Here is a 20,978-nt window from a genome sequence, read left to right as displayed (position 1 = left end):
ATTTGATATCTCTCATGGACACTTTAAAAATAACTGGTATTGTCGTACTTTTGTTAATTAAATATTGGTTATGGTATAACAATACTTTTTGTTTTTTCTACATTGGAGGCTTTCCTCTAAACATACTGCAGTATTACACATAAAGCGCTACATAAAATTTTATGCATAAAACATTGCCATTTTATGATGACTAAAGTGGTATACCCATCTCCAAGATCCTATCCCAATATGTAGTGGGTGTAATAATAATAATATTAGCAAATACCTCCAATTAGAAATGTAGTATAACTTTTCTGATTCGCTTTGTATCTTTCCTCGTGCAGGCATTGCAGGACCTTAGGTATCCATGGTTACGACCACTAGCAACCAGATATCTCTCATTATATTAATGGTCGTAACCATGGATACCTAAGGTCCTGCAATGCGTGAATATGAGGAAAGAGTCATAGCGAATTAGAAAAACTACACTACATTTATAATTGGAGGTATTTGCTAATATTTTTATTACACATAATACCTATTGGGATAGGATCTTGGAGATGGGAATACCCCTTTAAGCAGAAAACATACTCAATCACACTGATTTTAAGACACCATCTTAGTCCTAGTATTATCAAATAAAAGCCACTTTTGATATTTAAGTGTTCTTTTTATTTGAGAGAATTGTAACTGGTAAAATGTAGCATATACAAAACACCATGTGATGCTTTTCCATTTACTGCGGTTTTGTGTTCACATGACAAGAAATGTAAATATAATGCATGGTTTAACAACTCTATTTTGGACATTCTCCTTCAAAAATCATCTTCAGCTCAGCATTCCTGTAAAATTAAAATAAAAGGAAAGTTTCAGCATCATATTTTTGAATACACTTTGGCATTTCTATTGACGATATTTTTCGACAGAATATATGACATGTATGTAAGGAGCTACACAAACTTGGCAGTAACTCCTATATATTAAGTAGTACAAGGTATTCATAGCCTTTAAATATATTTAACCCCTTACAGACAATGGATGAACTGGACATCAAGTTTCAGATCCCTGCAGTACCTGAGCCTGCCCCATTCCCGGTAGATGGCTGTGTTTTTCAGCCAGCATCTGCCTCTAACAGTTGTGGGTAGGACTCATCTCCACTTAAATGCCGCTACAAAAAATCTTGAGGCTATTTTTCATAGAGAAGACGTTGATTCTTACTAATTACAGTTTTTCTTTATATACTGCAATCAATAGGACAATCGCAGGTTCAAGTTCCATAAGGGGAATACAAAAACTAGTAAAAATAAAAGAAACTTTTTAAAAATATGAAAAAACATGTGTATAAAAAGTTAAAATTCCACCTCTTTTCTCCAAATAAAAATAAATAAAAAAAACACACATATTTGGTATCTTCACATCTGTAAAAGTCTGTTCTATAAAGATTTAAAATAATTAACCTGATAGATAAATGTTGTAAAGAGGGAAAAAATAAAAACACTAAAATTGTAGTGTTGTAGCAGCCACTAGATTGCAAAAAAAATGCAATAAAAAGTGATCAAAAAGTATCTACTTAAAAATGGTATCAATAAAAACATCAGCTCACTACACAAAAAATAAGCCACTATTCTGCTCCATCGACTGAAAAAAAAATGAAAATGTCATGAGTCTTGGAAGGAGATGTAGAAACCAAACCACAAAAATGGAAAATCACCATGTTGGGGATGCGTTAACTTAACTAAAATGGAGTAAATTAGGCACTCTCTTAAGGGGGATTTCTTGTGACCGACAGCTAAGAAACATACGCAGAATATGTCATAAATGTCTACCAGGTACCAACTCTGGTACCAATCATCACGACATGCGCAATTGACCGACGAGTGATGGACGAGGTTGTAGCTGTTTTCCCCAATAGGCCAGTTATTGGGGTACTCATAGTGAGTGTATAGTACATACACCTCAGATTCCAATGCATGGAATATATATCTATACTCCATTACAGTTATGATCAAACTCCACAAGAACAAAAGAAACTGGCTGCCACCACCAATTGTTTATACAGGTTGATTGAACACCCGTTAGCATATGGCTTCAGGAGTGCGGTTTATAGAGCAAGAGGAATGAAGCTATTAAAGTTTATATATTTAATCCAAAAAGTAGGCAGTGTTTATAAAAAATATACAGAAGATATTGCAAAATGGACAAAACAATGCAGTATAAACAATTACATAAAATAAAAATGATTAACAGAGGAAATGTACTAAGCCTGTATCTCAGGGACGGTTCTGGCTTTTATGAAGGGGAGCTCTTCATATGTGAGAGGCAACAGACAGAACTACAGTAAACTGTATCTTCCAGAACTGACAAAGACTATAATTTGGCATTTGCTTTTATTAACACAAGTTACGCCCACATACCTTCCCTCCGGTGACTTATAACAGGGCTAGTCATCAGAAAATTATGAGATGTAGCTTAGCCTTTAGAAAATTATGGGATTCTGAAAATCCATGATACCTTTGCCTCTGGGGGTCACAGGCGGGAGATATTACTGTCATGCTTCCTATCATGATTTTACCTTTCTATAGAGAGAAAACATGGCATGGATAGCATCATCTATCTTCAGTTATTAACTTGAAAGGGGCTGTCTCAAGCACCAAGTGACATAAGGCAATGCATTACAGGACACTTTGTCTCGACTTTAATAACTGCCATGTCTACAGTGTTGATAGAAAAAATATTCATAATTTGTATTGGGAACAAACCAGCTGAATGTAGTTTTCCTGCCAGTTCTGTGACACATGCAGTCAAGGGCCATAAATCTGTCACCTTCCGCCTTCTTAGGCAAGTTGGGGATGGGACTCACATCTGCTTTAATTACATGTTCACATCAAGAGGAATCCCCTTGCACCAGGTTCATCTAGAGGTCATGTTGAAGACCTCAGAAGAAACTGCATGAAAAGCACGCATCAAGGGTGGCTCCCATAAAGGTTATTATGTTTAAGAGTGTGTGCACAGTGCTCAGTCTATTTGATTTATCCAGTCCAGTTGTGAAATTCACTTGATGTTGTTATCTACATACGAGGGCGTTCATAAAAAATGTCCCCACTTCTATTTATGACAGGACACTGAAACTGCACACGTGTAATGATATAAGTCTCTATAGTGTACGTGCCAATTTGCAACTCAGAACAGAAAAAGGTCTTGATTTTACAGGTGCTGAAGTGGTGTCAGGTTTGATAATGGACCCAGTTTACTTGAAAGACCACACACCAAAGGAGACATTCGATGAGATGAAAGATTTATGGTGATGATTCCCCATCATATGATGTAGCCAAGAACTGGCATCGTTAATTCAAATGTGGTCGGACTTCGGTGGAAACCGCTCCATTTCCACGGCAACCCCACTCTGCTTTAGATGAACACACCATCCAACAAGTGGAGGTCGCCAGTTTGGAAAATCGTTGAGTAACCATTTACCACCTAGCCCAAAATATCAAAATGAGTGCGGGTTCCATGAAAAAATCATCGAAGACCATCTTCACATGCATAAGATATCTGCTCGCTGGCTTCCCCAGCTACTCGTAGAAAGTATAATATCTGATAATCCAAATTAGTATTAAACCAAGAAATACTGCTTCTGGAAAGGTGTGAGTAGCTGGGGAAGAAAAACAAAGAAAACTAATCTATCCAATAAACTTTATTAAACAAAATAAGGATAAAAGACTGACACAACACCCAGACCCCTCTAAATGGGGGTGGGTCAATTAAAAAACCTGGCCCAAAAAGATTATAAAGGGCAAAGGGTGGGAGGGACAACGGGGCCGATAGCAAAAACCCTACACGTCCCTACAAATATTCCCTGCCTGTCTGCGGAGGTTGGCACCCTCTTGGACGCAATATGGCGCCCCCGCTCACCGTCGACTCACCCTTAAGGCCCTATAAGTCCCTCTACATGTATAAAGATACTATACCACAAACAACACCCAATACATGGCCTAACCAAACTCGGGACCAAAAAAAGAGAAAAAACACCAGGTAGTGATTCACCAGTAAAGACAAACGGTCTGACCGTACCAATCCCTAATGCTAAAGTATAACGCCTGAAACTAAGGCTAATACACCCTAAGGAGTCCCTAACCGAGTCTCCCTACCTGTCAGCGGAGGTTGGCACCCTCTTGAACGCAAATGGCGCCCCCGCTCCTCGGCGGCTGCCCCTATTAACCCTGGCTGAATCCCTAAAAGAAGATATATCGGGATACTAAATACGGGTGGTGCCTTAGGGGCTATACTAGTGACCCAGATAAATAGGTCCCTATAGCTCGGTCAGACCCTAAAGATAAAGCAAATAGCAACAATACTTAAACCAATGCTTGCACGGCAATAGGAAAGATGTATATAACAGCTTAACGAATACAACTATATTATGATCACAGTTGGTAAAGTACTCGTATGCAAATACAATGGTTGCGGGGGAAAAAAAAAAAAAAAAAAATTACCACCTGTGTTCGCCGCTTTTTTTTTTTTTTTAAGCGGCGAACACAGGTGGTAATTAGCCCCTTAACCCTTTGTCCCTATTGGGGAGGGGGGGAGGAGACTATTTAATGGCGTTTTAGTCAGTGTTTCCTTGACCTGCAACCAGGCACAACATGTATCTCTGATGTGATCTATTCACACAGTATCTCTTTTTCCCATATGCCTCCTGAGGAACCACATCATGGGGGGGAAACGCATAGAGGCGAGACCTGAACACAGATAAGTGTTTCAGGCCTTTTAAGTTTATATGTTTTTCACCAGTTGTGTGTTTTTTTTTTTTGTTTTTTTTCCCCGCAACCATTGTATTTGCATACGAGTACTTTACCAACTGTGATCATAATATATAATATAGTCGTTAAGCTGTTATATACATCTTTCCTATTGCCGTGCAAGCATTGGTTTAAGTATTGTTGCTATTTGCTTTATCTTTAGGGTCTGACCGAGCTATAGGGACCTATTTATCTGGGTCACTAGTATAGCCCCTAAGGCACCACCCGTATTTAGTATCCCGATATATCTTCTTTTAGGGATTCAGCCAGGGTTAATAGGGGCAGCCGCCGAGGAGCGGGGGCGCCATTTGCGTTCAAGAGGGTGCCAACCTCCGCTGACAGGTAGGGAGACTCGGTTAGGGACTCCTTAGGGTGTATTAGCCTTAGTTTCAGGCGTTATACTTTAGCATTAGGGATTGGTACGGTCAGACCGTTTGTCTTTACTGGTGAATCACTACCTGGTGTTTTTTCTCTTTTTTTGGTCCCGAGTTTGGTTAGGCCATGTATTGGGTGTTGTTTGTGGTATAGTATCTTTATACATGTAGAGGGACTTATAGGGCCTTAAGGGTGAGTCGACGGTGAGCGGGGGCGCCATATTGCGTCCAAGAGGGTGCCAACCTCCGCAGACAGGCAGGGAATATTTGTAGGGACGTGTAGGGTTTTTGCTATCGGCCCCGTTGTCCCTCCCACCCTTTGCCCTTTATAATCTTTTTGGGCCAGGTTTTTTAATTGACCCACCCCCATTTAGAGGGGTCTGGGTGTTGTGTCAGTCTTTTATCCTTATTTTGTTTAATAAAGTTTATTGGATAGATTAGTTTTCTTTGTTTTTCTTCCCCAGCTACTCACACCTTTCCAGAAGCAGGAACGAGTTGAATGCTCTCAGGTTCTATTCATGATGTGCCATAGAAACCAGGAGGATTTTTTCAACAGACTGATTGCACAGGATGAAACCTGGGTCCATCACTATGATCTTGAGACTAAAGTCCAGTTGATGCAATGGAAGAATCACGACTCACTGCCTTCAAAGAAGGCACGTGCCCAACCCTCGGCAGGTAAGGTCATGTTCATTTTGGGACTAGCACGGAGTAGCAAAAGGGTACAATGGTCACTAGGGCATACTATGCTTCACTGCTGCGGAAATTGCGGGAGGCCATCAAAACCAAGAGACGTGGCATGCTCACCAAAGATGTCTGCCTTCTGCAAGACAATGCACCAGTTCACAACTCACATGTTGCCCAAATGGAAGCATGCTCCTGTAGCTTTGAAATTCTACCACATCCCCCTTATTCACCCGAACTCGCACCATCAGACATCCACCTCTTTCCAACAATTAAGTTATTTTTGAAGGGTAAGCATTTTCCAGATGATGAGACTCTGATTTACGAAGTCACAACGTGTCTTTTGGAGCAACCTGTCGACTTCTACAAGCGAGGTGTTCACAGTTGCTTAAAGAGATGGGAGAAGTGTGTGTCCCTAGGTGGCACCTATGTAGAGAAGGACTAATAACTGTGTCATGTTTCATTGCTCTCACTCCACAGGGAGTGGTTCAGGGGAAATCTATAATGAACACCCCTCATAGTTGCTTTCTTTGAAGGAGTTTTGTTTTCCTCATTAATAGTGATAGGTACTATTGTCATGATATATCGTTATTTATACTTAAATACTACACTGGATAAATCTTCTATAAATCTGCATTTTTATGTGAGAGTGTGCACCGGAGTATATCATACTACTATATATCATCATTGAAATAAGGTAAAATATGATGGGAATATGCTCCATTAATATTTATATTTGATAGAGTACTCACTTATGTTTCCAGACTACCTTACAGCCCCTTGCTCAGGTGCTCTCTCAAACATAAGTGCTTTTATGTATACGTAGACAATTGTATATAGACCCCTCCAATTTTTGCACATGAATTTTCACTCTGTATTTATCATATACTTATTACTCAGTGCGGGTTCAAGTCTCTGTGTATGTCCCTTTTTATCTTTATTTTTATCGAAAATATTTTTATCAATTTGTAATAATTAAGAATCCTATTTTATTTGGGCTGTGGTACTCCTGTTTGTAGGTTTAGAGAGTGGGGGGATTGTGAGCTCACCACATTTGTAGGTTTAATTGGAGGTCATGTAGAGTTTAATAGAGTTCTAGACTTGCTTCAGTATTCATTATGGTAACTTGATGGATTTTTACAATTATATCTATAACAGCACCTATTGGCAGAATTTATTAATCAATCCCTCATTTGGACTGGAGCCCAACTTGCATTGACAGAAGAGGTGGTCACATACAGTGCCTTGCGAAAATATTCGGCCCCCTGGAACTTTTCAACCTTTTCCCACATATCATGCTTCAAACAAAGATATCAAATGTAAATTTTTGGTGAAGAATCAACAGCAAGTGGAACACAATTGTGAAGTTGAATGAAATTTATTTTAAATTTTTGTGGAAATTCAAAAATGGAAAATTGGGTGTGCAATATTATTTGGCCCCTTTAACCCCTTCATGACCTTGGGATTTTTCGTTTTTCCGTGTTCGTTTTTCGCTCCCCTCCTTCCCAGAGCCATAACTTTTTTATTTTTCCGTCAATTTGGCCATGTGAGGGCTTATTTTTTGCGGGACGAGTTGTACTTTTGAACGACATCATTGGTTTTAGCATGTCGTGTACTAGAAAACGGGAAAAAAATTCCAAGTGCGGTGAAATTGCAAAAAAAGTGCAGTCCCACACTTGTTTTTTGTTTGGCTTTTTTGCTAGGTTCACTAAATGCTAAAACTGACCTGACATTATGATTCTCCAGGTCAGTACGAGTTCATAGACACCAAACATGACTAGGTTATTTTTTACCTAAGTGGTGAAAAAAAATTCCAAACTTTGCTTAAAAAAAAAAAAAAAAGCGCCATATTCCGATACCCGTAGCGTCTTCATTTTTCATGATCTGGGGTCGGTTGAGGGCTTATTTTTTGCGTGCCGAGATGACGTTTTTAATGATAGCATTTCGGTGCAGATACGTTCTTTTGATCGCCCGTTATTGCATTTTAATGCAATGTCGCGGCGACCAAAAAAACGTAATTCTGGCGTTTCTAATTTTTTTCCCGGTACGCTGTTTAGCGATCAGGTTAATGCTTTTTTATAGTTGATAGATCGGGCGATTCTGAGCGCGGCGATACCAAATATGCGTAGATTTTATATTTTTTTATCGATTTACTTTGCGAAAGGGGGGTGATTTAAACTTTTATATTTTTTTTATTTTTTTAACATTTTTTTCAACTTTCTTTTTTAAATTTTGCCATGCTTCAATAGCCTCCATGGGAGACTAGAAGCAGGCACAACTCGATCGCCTCTGCTACATAGCAGCGATCTGCTGATCGCTGCTATGTAGCAGAAATGCAGGTGTGCTGTGAGCGCCGACCACAGGGTGGCGCTCACAGCCACCAGCGATCAGTAACCATAGAGGTCTCAAGGACCTCTATGGTTACAATGGAGACGCATCGCCGACCCCCGATCATGTGACGGGGGTCGGCGATGACGTCATTTCCGGCAGCCCGGCCGGAAGCAGTAGTTAAATGCCGCTGTCTGTGTTTGACAGCGGCATTTAACTAGTTAATAGGTGCGGGCAGATCGCGATTCTGCCCGCGCCTATTACGGGCACATGTCAGCTGTTCAAAACAGCTGACATGTCCCGGCTTTGATGCGGGCTCACTGCGGAGCCCTGCATCAAAGCAGGGGAGCCGGCATCGGACGGGATTCGGACGTAATATCCCGTCCGAGGTCAGAAAGAGGTTAACTTAAAGGGACACTGTCACCTGAATTTGGAGGGAACAATCTTCAGCCATGGAGGCGGGGTTTTTGGGTTTTTGATTCACGCTTTCCTTACCCGCTGGCTGCATGCTGGCTGCAATATTGGATTGAAGTTCATTCTCTGTCCTCCGTAGTACACGCCTGTGCAAAGCAAGATTGCCTTGTGCAGGCATGTACTACAGAGGACAGAGAATGAACTTCAATCCAATATTGCAGCCAGCATGCAGCCAGCGGGTAAGGAAAGGGTGAATCAAAAACCCAAAAACCCCGCCTCCATGGCTAAAGATTGTTCCCTCCAAATTCAGGTGACAGTGTCCCTTTAATACTTTGTTGCGTCACCTTTTGCTGTGATTACAGCTGCAAGTCGCTTGGGGTATGTCTCTATCAATTTTGTACATCGAGAGACTGAAATTCTTGCCCATTCTTCCTTGGCAAACAGCTCAAGTTTAGTGAGGTTTGATGGAGATCATTTGTGAACAGCAGTTTTCAGCTCTTTCCACAGATTCTCAATTGAATTGAGGTCTGGACTTTGACTTGGCCATTCTAATACCTTGATATGATTATTTGTGAACCATTCCATTGTAGATTTTGCTTTATGTTTGGGATCATTGTCTTGTTGGAAGACAAATCTCCATTCCCTGTCTCAGGCCTTTTGCAGACTCCAATAGGTTTTCTTCAAGAATGGTCCTGTATTTGGCTCCATCCATCTTCCCATCAATTTTAACCATCTTCCCTGTCCCTGCTGAAGCAAAGCAGGCCCAAACCATGATGCTGCCACCACAATGTTTGACAGTGGGGATGGTGTGTTCAGGGTGATGAGCTGTGTTGCCTTTATGCCAAACATATCGTTTGGCATTGTTGCCAAAAAGTTCGATTTTGGTTCCATCTGACCAGAGCACCTTCTTCCCCATGTTTGGTGTGTCTCCCAGGAGGCTTGTTGCAAACTTTAAATGACACTTTTTATGGATATCTTTGAGAAATGGCTTTCCTCTTGCCACTTTTCCATGAAGGCCAGATTTGTGCAGTGTACGACTGATTGTTGTTCAAATCCTCTGTTTTCTGCTGATGTGCCCATCTATATAGCAAGGCAGACCAGAAAGTCCCAGAAAATGGGATATATAGCTTATTGTGACTTCACTAATGTCAATTTTGGGAACGTAAGCATTTTATGACACTTATAGTCACATAAAAAAATAGCCTTCAATTTCTAAAAAAATAAACATTTATGATAAAATCGTGGTTTACATGATGTTTTTCAAATGATATATCCTATTCAAACATTTTTATCATTGCTTTACATCTGAGCAATACTTACTTTTTCTTAGAACCGCATAAATTGCATTTGCTGTCATAGGTAACACCATCAGATCCACAGACTGGTTGATAAATTAAAGCACAAACATTTCCGAATCCCTCACATTCATCCTGCAATGACGAAAAATACCGAATTTCTTTTTTATAGCCATCATGTATGCATATAAAATTATTTAGCTTAAAACTCCTCATAGACAATAAGTTATTTATTTAAATTTATGTAATTTTTCTTGCAACTTAACTTAAGCAACTGCTTAAAGAGGTTGTTTGGTCTAAAATGAAAAGTCTACAGTCACTGTGTGACTGCAGACTTTTGAATCCCCCCCAGTGCACACAGTGTGCGCTGCGAGGATGTGTCGGTTTCTGAGCCGGGTGTGGTGGTGATGTATGCGACATGCATACTCCCGGGCAGGAGCAGTCTAGTGAGAGCAGCCTTGCTCAATACAAGTGGGAAAGGCCATTCAGTGGGCACTGCCATCTAAAGGGCATGACCATCTAGTGGGCGCGGCCTCACCCAATATACTTCTATTGAGTGAGATTGTGACCACTAGACTGCTTCTGCCCAGGAATATGCATATCAAATACATCACCGCCGTTCCCAGCTCAGAAACCGGCAAATCCTCGCAGAGCGCAGTGCGTGTATTTGGGGAACTCAAAAGTCTGCAGTTACACATAGTGACTGCAGACTTTTCTCTTTAGACCGGACAACCTCTTTTACCACTGCAAATATAGTGGAAAAACTTCAATTTGACTGAATTGACACTAACCTTTTCTTGTGTGTTACAGTAATGTCTTTAGTAACATATCAGAGTATCACAAAAAGATTTTTGTGGAGTTTTTTTTATGTTTTTGGGTCAACTGTATTTTTCCAACATGTAGTATGTCTTGGTTTACCACCATTCTACAAAAAAAAACTTGGGAAATATGCTTTTATATATACTAAAATTGTATATGTAGAAGAGATACGTTGCCTTTCCCTGCACAGTGGAACTGGCAGGTGATGAGGAGAGAATTTCAACGCACAACATTCCCTTGAACAGTGAAGAGGAAGCAGCAATACACCAATGCTGCAGCCTCTACACTATCAAGATAGGTAAAGTGTCCTAAATCAAGGTACCCTGGGATTGGCATATCATATCATTTTTGTATCTAATATATAATTGCCTAGAATACTACTTCCTGCTAATGTCCGGAGCTAATGTCCGGAGATAAGTGACGTCAACAGTGTCCAGTGTCTGATTGGTTGCCGCCTGCTGCGAGCGACCAATCAGAAACGTGCCGTACTGTGACACACTCCGCCCGCCATTTTGGTGTGATTTTTGAATTTTTACCTCACAGCAAGTTTCTACTGCGTGGAGGCGGGCCCAGTGACGTTGCTCTTCAAGCTCCTGCTGAATTTCAAGTATATATGGATTCTAGACTCCCGATTCTTTAGAATCGGGCTGCCATCTAGTAATTTTATAAAAGGAATGGGAATACATATTTAATATCTTTGATAATATCTCATAGTAATCTGTTCACTAATTGTAGGGAGCGAGCTCAGGAGCTGAGCCTGCCCACTACAGCGCAGGTATTAGCTGTGTTATACTACTGACATCTTAGAGATACTATGCAACAAATGCAACAGTTTAACCTGTTAGGGTATGTTCACATTTGTGTCTTTGGGCGCAGGGTCGTCGACAAAAGGCAAAACGCATGTCAAACGCATACACAACACAGCGTTTATTGACGCATGCGTTGTCCTATAGAATTGAAGATCAAAAACGGTTTAAAAAACCCCCATCACTTGCATTATACTCAAAAGGCGCATGCGTCGCCCAACGCGGGTCAACACAGGCACCTGCGCCCTATGCGTTTTACATAGCCACTAATGTGTTTTGACGCATTTACGACGCAAGTGCGTTGCATGCGTTTTTCATTGGAAATGTGACGCATGAAAAAGGCTACCTGTAGCGTTCTCCGCGCCCTGTCTGGTGCGTCAAAATGACGCATGCGTCGTAAAACGCATGACAACGCATACCGGCGAATGTCCATGCGCCCCCCATGTTAAAGATAGGGGCGCATGACGCATGCGTCGGTATCCGTCGATGACGCTGCGTCCAAAGACGCAAATGTGAATGTACCCTTAGATGTAATTGTCTATAATGACAAGAATACCCATATAGAAATGTACAATGCTCAAAATCAATAAGAATTATATTCTTTATTGTATAACAAAATAATTAAAAGAATAAAAATAGACATACAAAAGTCAGAAATATAAAATACTAAATATTCATGATTAATTTTTCTTAAGTAGCGGCACATGTGACCGCCGGTAGCAGCAGGAAGCTGGCGGCTGACACTGCGCACTACTGAAGAGCAATGAATACTCACTGCCCGTGCGCACAGTCCCAGCGAGTATTCCGGCAGCTGTGCTCTGCTTTTGAGCAGCGCATTACATCCCTGCCATACGCTGCTTACAAGCATAAAGCAGGTGCTAGCACTGGAGCAGGATGCTGCGAGGGAGCAGAGGATGGTAAGTGTAATGGTTTGTTTTTAAATGTTTTCTGATGGGGCCATGTATACCAGGATGGAGATGAGAGTGGGGGCCAATTATAAGGATGGGGCCATGCATGCCAGGAACGGTTTTTGGGGGAAATCATACCAGAATAAGGATGGGGCCCTGCATACCAGGATGAGGATGGGACCATGTATACTACGATGAGATGGGGGCCCTGCATACCAGGATAGGGATGGGGCCATGCATGCTAGTATAGGGATGAGGGCGATCATTCCTGCCAGGATAGGGTTAAGGGATCCATGCATACCAGGGTAAGGATGAGGGTGCCATGTGCCAGGATAGGGGATATTAAGTACAGAATTGACCACATTTTTTGCTTCAATTTTTTTCCCTAATTTACTCCTCTAAAACCTAGGTGCGTCTTGTGGTCCGGTGTGCGTCTTATAGTCCAAAAAATATGGTAAGTGCTATCCGTGAAAACCACAGATAGCATTTGTCCAATATATTCGGACATGTGTGCAAGCCCTAAGATACATTAATTGCATTAAATTGAATTGAATTGCATAACTGCAGGAATAACAGGAAACATGTGACAGCATTATAGCAGATCATTTTGGATTATTTACGTCACAAGCTCTGTAATTTAGTGCCTGTAAAGCGAATGAAATGTCCAAATATGCACAAGGAACGGCATGATATACTATATGATCAGATAGTGATAGCCAAAAATTGTAGCAAAACCTGAATGTTTATTGGCGGGAGCTCCACAAGAACTGTACTGTGCATATTTACAGCAAGTCCATTTACAATGAATGGCTCAGAGGCTAAGGAGATATTCCTCTGATCCATTTGAGCCAGAGCTGCAGAGCACTGAGACTGCTAGGGGTCTCAGTAATCTGACCTACAGCAAGTTTCCCCCTATACCATGGAAAGAAAAAAAAATTCTGAAAATAAAAAGTTTTCCTAACGCATCCTATATACGATAAAAAATAATAATAGAAAATATAATAATTTATAAACCTTTGGTTGGCATTCTCCTTCGGATGCAAGACGTAGACCAGTTTTACTGCAAATAAAAACAGGAAAATGGTGTTAAAAATGGTGTTAATATTTAATTTAGTGTAAAATGCTGCCGTGGTTAATCTGAGTGGTATACTAATTATTTGGACACTGTATACGTTACTAATATGAATATGGCTTGCAACTATTTTGAAGACTTTGCAGTCAGTGATTGGACGATTCATTGTTTACCTCTAGTAACAGAACATACTGATCATAAGCTGCTCATACATGGTCAAAGTCTGTTAAATAGGTATTCTCAAGTTGTCACTTGCTGGCTCCAGGTTTTTGAGGGCCCCAGGTGAAAGAGTCTAAGTGGCCCCCCTTTAACACATACCACGATTCATGATCTCATATAACACAGCCATGTAGTATATAACACAGCCACTTTATATATAGCACAGCCATGTACCATATAACACAGCCATGTAGTATATAACACAGCCCACGTAGCATATAACAGCCCATATAGTATATAGTACAGCCACATATTATATAACACAGCCCACGTAGTATATAACGCGGCCCATGTAGTATATAGAACAGCCATGTAATATATAGCACAGCCCACGTAGCATATAACAGCCCATATAGTATATAGCACAGCCACATAGTATATAACATGGCCCACGTAGTATATAGCACAGCCATGTAGTATACAGCACAGCCCATGTAGCATATAGCAGCCCATGTAGTATACAGCACAGCCTCCTCCCCCAAGAATGGCCCCATAGTCCAGTACTCACTTATAGTTACAAAAAGTGGGGAATGATAGGAGAGGGAGCGTCAGGTGACGCTCTCTCCTTTATCATTTGCTTTGAACTTTACAGGCAGACGCTGGTATAGTTCAATGCGGCGGCAGGGGAGTTGGCGCAGGCAACAGGCGGGCCCCCCTGCCTCACAGAGGCCCCATAGCGGCTGCTGATGTGCCGCTAGCGGAGGGCCCCTGGGGGAGCGAGGGCCCTAGGCATCTGCCTGCCCTTAGCGCCGGCCCTGAATGGGCCCCACTGTCTCGCCAGGGCCCCGGCACTTGCCCGGGTATGCCGGGTGCTGACGCAGGCCCTGACTTGAGCAGCTCACAGTTCAGGTCAGGAGCTCCATCCTGCTATAACAAATGAATGGTCTACAAGGGTTTATTCTGAGCCTACACTCAGACACACATAGAGAAAACTGGATCTTTGAACAATCACATGACTCAAAAAAGTGAAAATTGTAATTAACCTCTTCATGATCGGAGGTATTTTCATCTTTGTGGTTTCGTTTTTTGTTTCCCTTCTTCCCAGAGCCATAACTTTTTTATTTTTTTGTCAATATGACCATGTGAGGGCTTATTTTTTGCAGGAAGAGTGGTAATTTTAAATGACACCATTGGTTTTAACGTATCATGTACTGAAAAACAGGGGAAAAAAAATCAAAGTGCAGTGAAGTTGCAAAAAAAAGTGCAATTCCACATTTGTTTTTTGTTCTGCTTTTTTACTATGTTCACTAAATGCCAAAACTGACCTGCCATTATGATTCTCCAAGTCATTACGAGACATGTCTAGGTTCTTTTTTATCTAAGTGGTGAAAAAAATTTCAAAATTTGTTTAAAAAAAAGGCGCCATTTTCCGATACCCGTAGCATCTCCGCTTTTCATGATCTCGGGTTAGGTGAGGGTTTATTTTCTGTGCACCGAGCTGACGTTTTTAAAGATTCCATTTTGGTGCAGAATCGATCTTTTGATCACCCGTTATTGCATTTAAATGCAATGTTGCGGCTACCAAAAAAACTTAATTCTGGAGATTTTACTTTTTTCATCATTATGCCGTTTAATGATTGGGTTAATTCTTTTTTTATATTGATAGATCGGGCGATTCTGAATGCAGCGATACCAAATGTGTATGTTTGATTTTTTTTTGTTTTATTTTCAATGAGGCAATAGAGGAGTGATTTGAACTTTTATATTTTTATATTTTTAAAAACATTTTTTTTTTACTTTTAGCATGCATCAATAGTCTCCATGGGAGACTAGAAGCTACCATAACTATAGATCACCTGTATATAGCAGAATTGCTGACTTGCTAGGAGCGCGTCCACCGGGCGGCGCTCATATCAATCCGGCAGTGACAAACATAGAGGTCTGCTAGAAACCTCTGGTTATCAGGCCAATGCATCGGCGAGCCGCGGTCATGTGACATGGGTGCCGGTGGGGGGAGATTTCCGGCGCACTTACAGGAAGAGCGCATTAAATGCCACTGTCAGAGTTTGACAGTGGCATTTAATGGGTTAACAGCTGTTGGGAGGATTGCGAAAAGATGCCGGAAAAGATGTGGGCTCAATGCCAGAGCCCACATCAAAGGGAGGGTGTCCGACATCGGCGTATTATTTCATCCAATAACGGAAAGGGGTTAAAAAACCTTGTCTGAAATCTGTAAGAGTTCTGGCCCATGGGACCGTGATTATTCAGTACTGATTATGGCAACTCAGTCAGGATCGGAGCCGGAAGAGGAGAGAGGTGAGTATATGACGATTCTTTAAAAATCAACAGGCTGGTAAAAACTGACTGGTATCTTAGAAGTTACCTCAGAGCTGATGACTGATTTCCTTGGAAAACAGCTGTACACTATGTATGATAAAAGCTATCACTAATCAAAAAATTGCTTATTTCTCTGCTATCTAATTCAATAAAGCAAAATAATATAAGAATACTTCTTTAAATGTATCAGAGCCATCTTCTTTAATGAGCGTAAGGACTAGGGATGAATGAACCCAAACCTGTGGATAACAACTTTCCATAGGTTGCAGGAGAGAATCACTGGCATCATGGGAACCACAATGGATTACGTCAGAGCAGCTAGGAATATTTTTTTTATAATAAATGGGTAAACCAGGGAATGTGTAGTATTTTTTTTTCTTGTGTGCCCTTTTTAAAAAAAAAAAAATACAGGGCTAGTAAAGCGGGTGTCTGATAGACGCTTCTCAATTACTAATCTCTGGGCTTGATGACATCTGACATTACACAGCTGACATCAACCCCAAGAACTATTACGCCAATTTCCATCGCACCAAGTCAATTGTGAAGAGCCCAGGATAAGCGCCAGAATTGGTACATCAAATGGATGTGCCATGTCTGGGTCGGCTGAGAGCAGGTCTTATTAGGTTGGGAAGGGGCCAATATCCATGGACCTTCCCAGCCTATTAAAATCAGCCCCCAATTTGTCTTACCTGGTTATTCAAAAAGGGGGCCCTATGTCAAGGGTCTTCCCATTTTTACCTGCAAAGGCAGAGAAGACAGCTTGTAGCTGATATTAATAGGCAGGGAAGGTCTATGAATATTGGTACCTTCCCAAAATAATAAGTCCAGTTCACAGCTTGGAGTGATTGATTGTCAGGTAACAAGTTCAAACAGGTGCAATTAATACAGGTAATGAGTGCAGAGTAGGAGGGCTTGTTATGAAAAAACAAGAGGTCTCTGAGAGCCAGCATTCTTGCTGGTTGGTAGGTGATCAAATACTTAGTTCATGCAATAGAGTGCAATTTAATTATTTAAAATTCAGACAATGTGATTTTCTGGTTTTTATTTTTAGATTCTGTCTTTCACATTTGGAGTGTACCTACAATAAAAATGACAGACCTCTCCATTCTTCGTAGGTGTGAAAATGTGCAAAATTGGCAGTGGTATTGGCAAATACCTATTTTCCACACTGTACATACACTGCTCAAAAAAATAAAGGGAACACTTAAACAACAGAATGTATCTCCAAGAAAATCAAACTTCTGTGAAATCAAATTGTCCACTTAGGAAGCAACACTGATTGACAATCAATTTCACATGCTGTTGTGCAAATGGAATAGACAACAGATGGAAAATATTGGCAATTATCAAGACACCCTCAGTAAAGGAATGGTTCTGCAGGTGGAGACCACAGACCACATCTCAGTACCAATGCTTTCTGGCTGATGTTTTGGTCACTTTTGAATGTCGGTTGTGCTTTCACATTCGTGGTAGCATGAGACAGACTCTACAACCCACACAAGTGGCTCAGGTAGTGCAGCTCATCCAGTATGGCACATCAATGTGAGCTGTGGCAAGATGGTTTGCGCTGTCTGTCAGCGTACTGTCCAGAGGCTGGATTCACTGCCAGGAGACAGGCTAGATCACCAGGAGATATGGAGGGGGCCATAGGAGGGCAACAATCCGGCAGCAGGACCACTACCTCCGCCTTCGTGCAAGGAGGAACAGGAGGAGCACTGCCAGAGCCCTGCAAAATGACCTCCAGCAGGCCACAAATGTGCAGGTGTCTGCACAAACGGTTAGAAACTGACTCCATGAGGATGGTCTGATTGCCCGACGTCTACAGATGGGGGTTGTGCTCACAGCCCAACACTGTGCAGGAAGCTTGGCATTTGCCACAGAACACCAGGATTGGCAAAATTTACCATTGGCGCCCTGTGCTCGTCACAGATGAAAGCAGGTTCACACTGAGCACATGTGACAGAGTCTGGAGATGCCGTGGAGAGTGATCTGCTGCCTGCAAAATCCTTCAGCATGACCAGTTTGGCAGTGGGTCAGTAATGGTGTGGGGTGGCATTTCTTTGGAGGGCCGCACAGCCCTCCATGTGCTCACCAGAGGTAGCCTGACTGCCATTAGGTACCGAGATGAGATCCTCAGACCCATTGTGAGACCATATGCTGGTGCAGTTGGCCCTGGGTTCCTCTAATGCATGGCAATTCCAGATCTCATGTGGCTGGAGTGTGTCAGCAGTTCCTGCAAGATGAAGGCATTGAGGCTACAGACTGGCCCGCCCATTCCCCAGACCTGAATCCGATTGAGCACATCTGGGACATCATGTCTCACTCCATCCACCAATGTCACGTTGCACCACAGACTGTCCAGGAGTTGGCGGATGCTTTAGTCCAGGTCTGGGAGAAGATCGCTCAGGAGACCATCTGCTGCCTCATCAGGAGCATGCCCAGGCGTTGTACAGTAGTGAGGTCATACAGGCACGTGGGGGCCACACATAATGCTGAGCATCTTTTCATTGTAATGAGGCATTTCCACTGAAGTTGATCAGCCTGTAAGTTGATTTTCCACTTTGATTTTGAGTATCATTCCAAATCCAGACCTCCATGGGATATTCATTTTGATTTACATTGATAATTGTTATGTTTGATTGTTCTGAACACATTCCACTATGCAATGAATAAAAATCTGCAACTGGAATATTTCATTCAGAGATATCTAGGATGCGGTATTTTAGTGTTCCCTTTATTTTTTTGAGCAGTGAATATATATTTTGGTACAACATTAAGAAAAAGTTGCCGTTCCCACCATGCTTACATAACGTCAGTCCCTATGTTAAGCTGCAGTGCATAGACTGAATACAGGCCGAATTTATATGCGTTATACATAATCTATTCTGCACTGTCTATTTATTAGTTTAGAAACAACACATTAGGCCTCTTTCACACTTCGTTTTTTTTAAAATCAGTCACAATCCATCAAAATGTTGAACAGACGGATCCTGGGCAGATTGTAAAAAACGGATGAACTGGATCCGTTTTTTGACGGGTCCGTCAAGGCAGTTGTTGCCAGAATTTAAGGGTATGTGCACACGTTGTGTATACATCTTCGTCGCATTTTTTCACTGTGAAAACGCATACACAACACAACCCATGTTAAAAAATAATAAACAAAATAAAAAATCGTGATATTCTTACCTTCCGGCATCTCCCGCAGCCTTCCTGCGACCCCCCGCATCCTTCCCGATGCTCGCGATGCTCCCGGCAGCTCCTGTTCCCAGTGATACATTGCGAGACAATGACCTGTGATGACCGCTACATCATCGGGTCATTTCGCAAGGCATCACTGGGAATGGGAGCTGCCGGGAGCATTGCGAGCATCGGGAAGGCTGCGAGGGACGCCGGAAGGTAAGATTATCCCGATTTTTTTTTTAAATTATTTTTAACATTATATCTTTTTACTATTGATCCTGCATAGGCAGCATCAATAGTAAAAACAGAGAGAGCGAGAGAGAAGTTCCCTGACTGGAAATTCTTCCGCGCATGATCAGTTTGAAAAGACGGCATCCGTTACTGGATTCCTGCTTTTGACGGTCAGCGACAGATCCTGCATCCACCGGCTTCCATTACCGCCAATGACGGACAGCGCAGGATCTGTTGCTGGGCGATTTTCCGACATACAAAAACATTTGCTGGATCCGTTTTTTTTCACAAAACAACGGATTTTAACGGAAACAAAAAGACGGAAGTGTGAAAGAGGCCTTAAAGAGGTTGTCTACTATTTAGACAATCCCTTCTTAAATACTTTATTCCCCAATATAAAATAAAAGTACCAGAAACTCATATTTTGTATCAGCAATGTTGACGCCAGGTCTCCCAGGGTTCAAGTGACATTTGCTGCAGTGTTCACAAGGCATAAAAATCAACGGTCGCTAATGATCTGCAGTTCTTACTCTTCCTTTGGACATCAGAGCTACGAAGGTATCCATTAGCGATGGCTGACTGGCTGCAGTGTCTATGAGAATAACAATGTCACTCGAGCCTCAGCCGACACAGCAAGGACATAGCTGGAATGGCACTGGTAAGGGAGAGGAGTATATACTGTTTTTATTTTAGAGAGAGAAATACTTCTAAAACTCACCTTTTCTTAGCATTGCAGAATGTGCATTTATTGGGATAGGTGACAGCATCAGATCCACAGACTGGTTTATAGTCAAAAGTACAAAACGCTCTCATTCCTTCACATTCATCCTGAACTGGCTGATATACAAGAGAAAATAAGTGAGATGTAATGAGATGTAAAACACAGAAGGTCTCAAAATGTAAAAGCTTGGAAAGGAAAAGATAGAGGCATAAAGGGAACCTGTCACCAATAATCGTCTTGAGCAAGCAGATGTAGTTTAGGCTAGGGAAGTCTAAACATTGTGAAAGGTCCTTGTCAATTGGGCTAAGGTCCAATAATGAATATTTGGTGAGTTTTTGATGCTATAGATTTACTGAAGCATTTCTGCAACTATTTAGGTCAATTAGGTTACCCGCATGGTTTTCATTGTGTTTTTATTTAGTTTTTGACACTAAGGATTTTGTCTCTTCTTGGTATGTCACGTTTTAAATAAAGCTGCTTTGCTTGTGATACATCCTGTTTGGCTTTGACTAAACTTTGTTGGTACAGTCTTTTGTGGATTACATGCGCACTAAAACTCATAGGATTTTTTTAACTGCAGATTTTCCGCATCTAATGCAAGTCTACGGGGAAAATAAGCACATAAACTCAGCAAACACTCAGGAGAAATTGACATTGTGTAGGCTTCAAACATCCACCACGGGTCAGTTTATGCAGCGTAGAGAAGGACAGTGGGCATGAGATGTGGATGAATCCCATCCACTCGGCTGGAACTGTAAGACTCTGTTTTTGGTGCAAAAATATGCGGTGTCAAATGAATAACCAAATGGGTATCTGCTGTTCTTCGCTTCTCTCCGCCGATGCTTTCCCGCCAGTGCGGCATCAGCAAGAGT

The 20,978-nt window shown here is 41.6% G+C and overlaps 1 protein-coding gene across 1 annotated transcript in view; it reads right to left on the bottom strand.

Annotated features, from left to right (window-relative positions):
* Positions 1-628: 628 nt before the first annotated feature.
* Positions 629-20,978, bottom strand: part of LOC138675711 (ovomucoid-like) — a 55,859-nt gene continuing 35,509 nt past the window's right edge. Inside the window, exons 9-12 of the mRNA XM_069764173.1 lie at positions 20,104-20,222; positions 13,421-13,466; positions 9,899-10,008; positions 629-821 (exon numbers count right to left, since the gene is read on the bottom strand). Coding sequence (XP_069620274.1) covers positions 776-821; positions 9,899-10,008; positions 13,421-13,466; positions 20,104-20,222 — 321 coding nt within the window. The 3' untranslated portion in view covers positions 629-775. The remainder of the gene's footprint in view (positions 822-9,898; positions 10,009-13,420; positions 13,467-20,103; positions 20,223-20,978) is intronic.

Source organism: Ranitomeya imitator, chromosome 4 (genome assembly GCF_032444005.1).
Source record: "Ranitomeya imitator isolate aRanImi1 chromosome 4, aRanImi1.pri, whole genome shotgun sequence".
Taxonomy (NCBI): Eukaryota; Metazoa; Chordata; class Amphibia; order Anura; family Dendrobatidae; genus Ranitomeya; species Ranitomeya imitator.
Note: the sequence above shows the minus strand (reverse complement) of the source record. Positions and strands in the feature narration are given on the sequence as shown.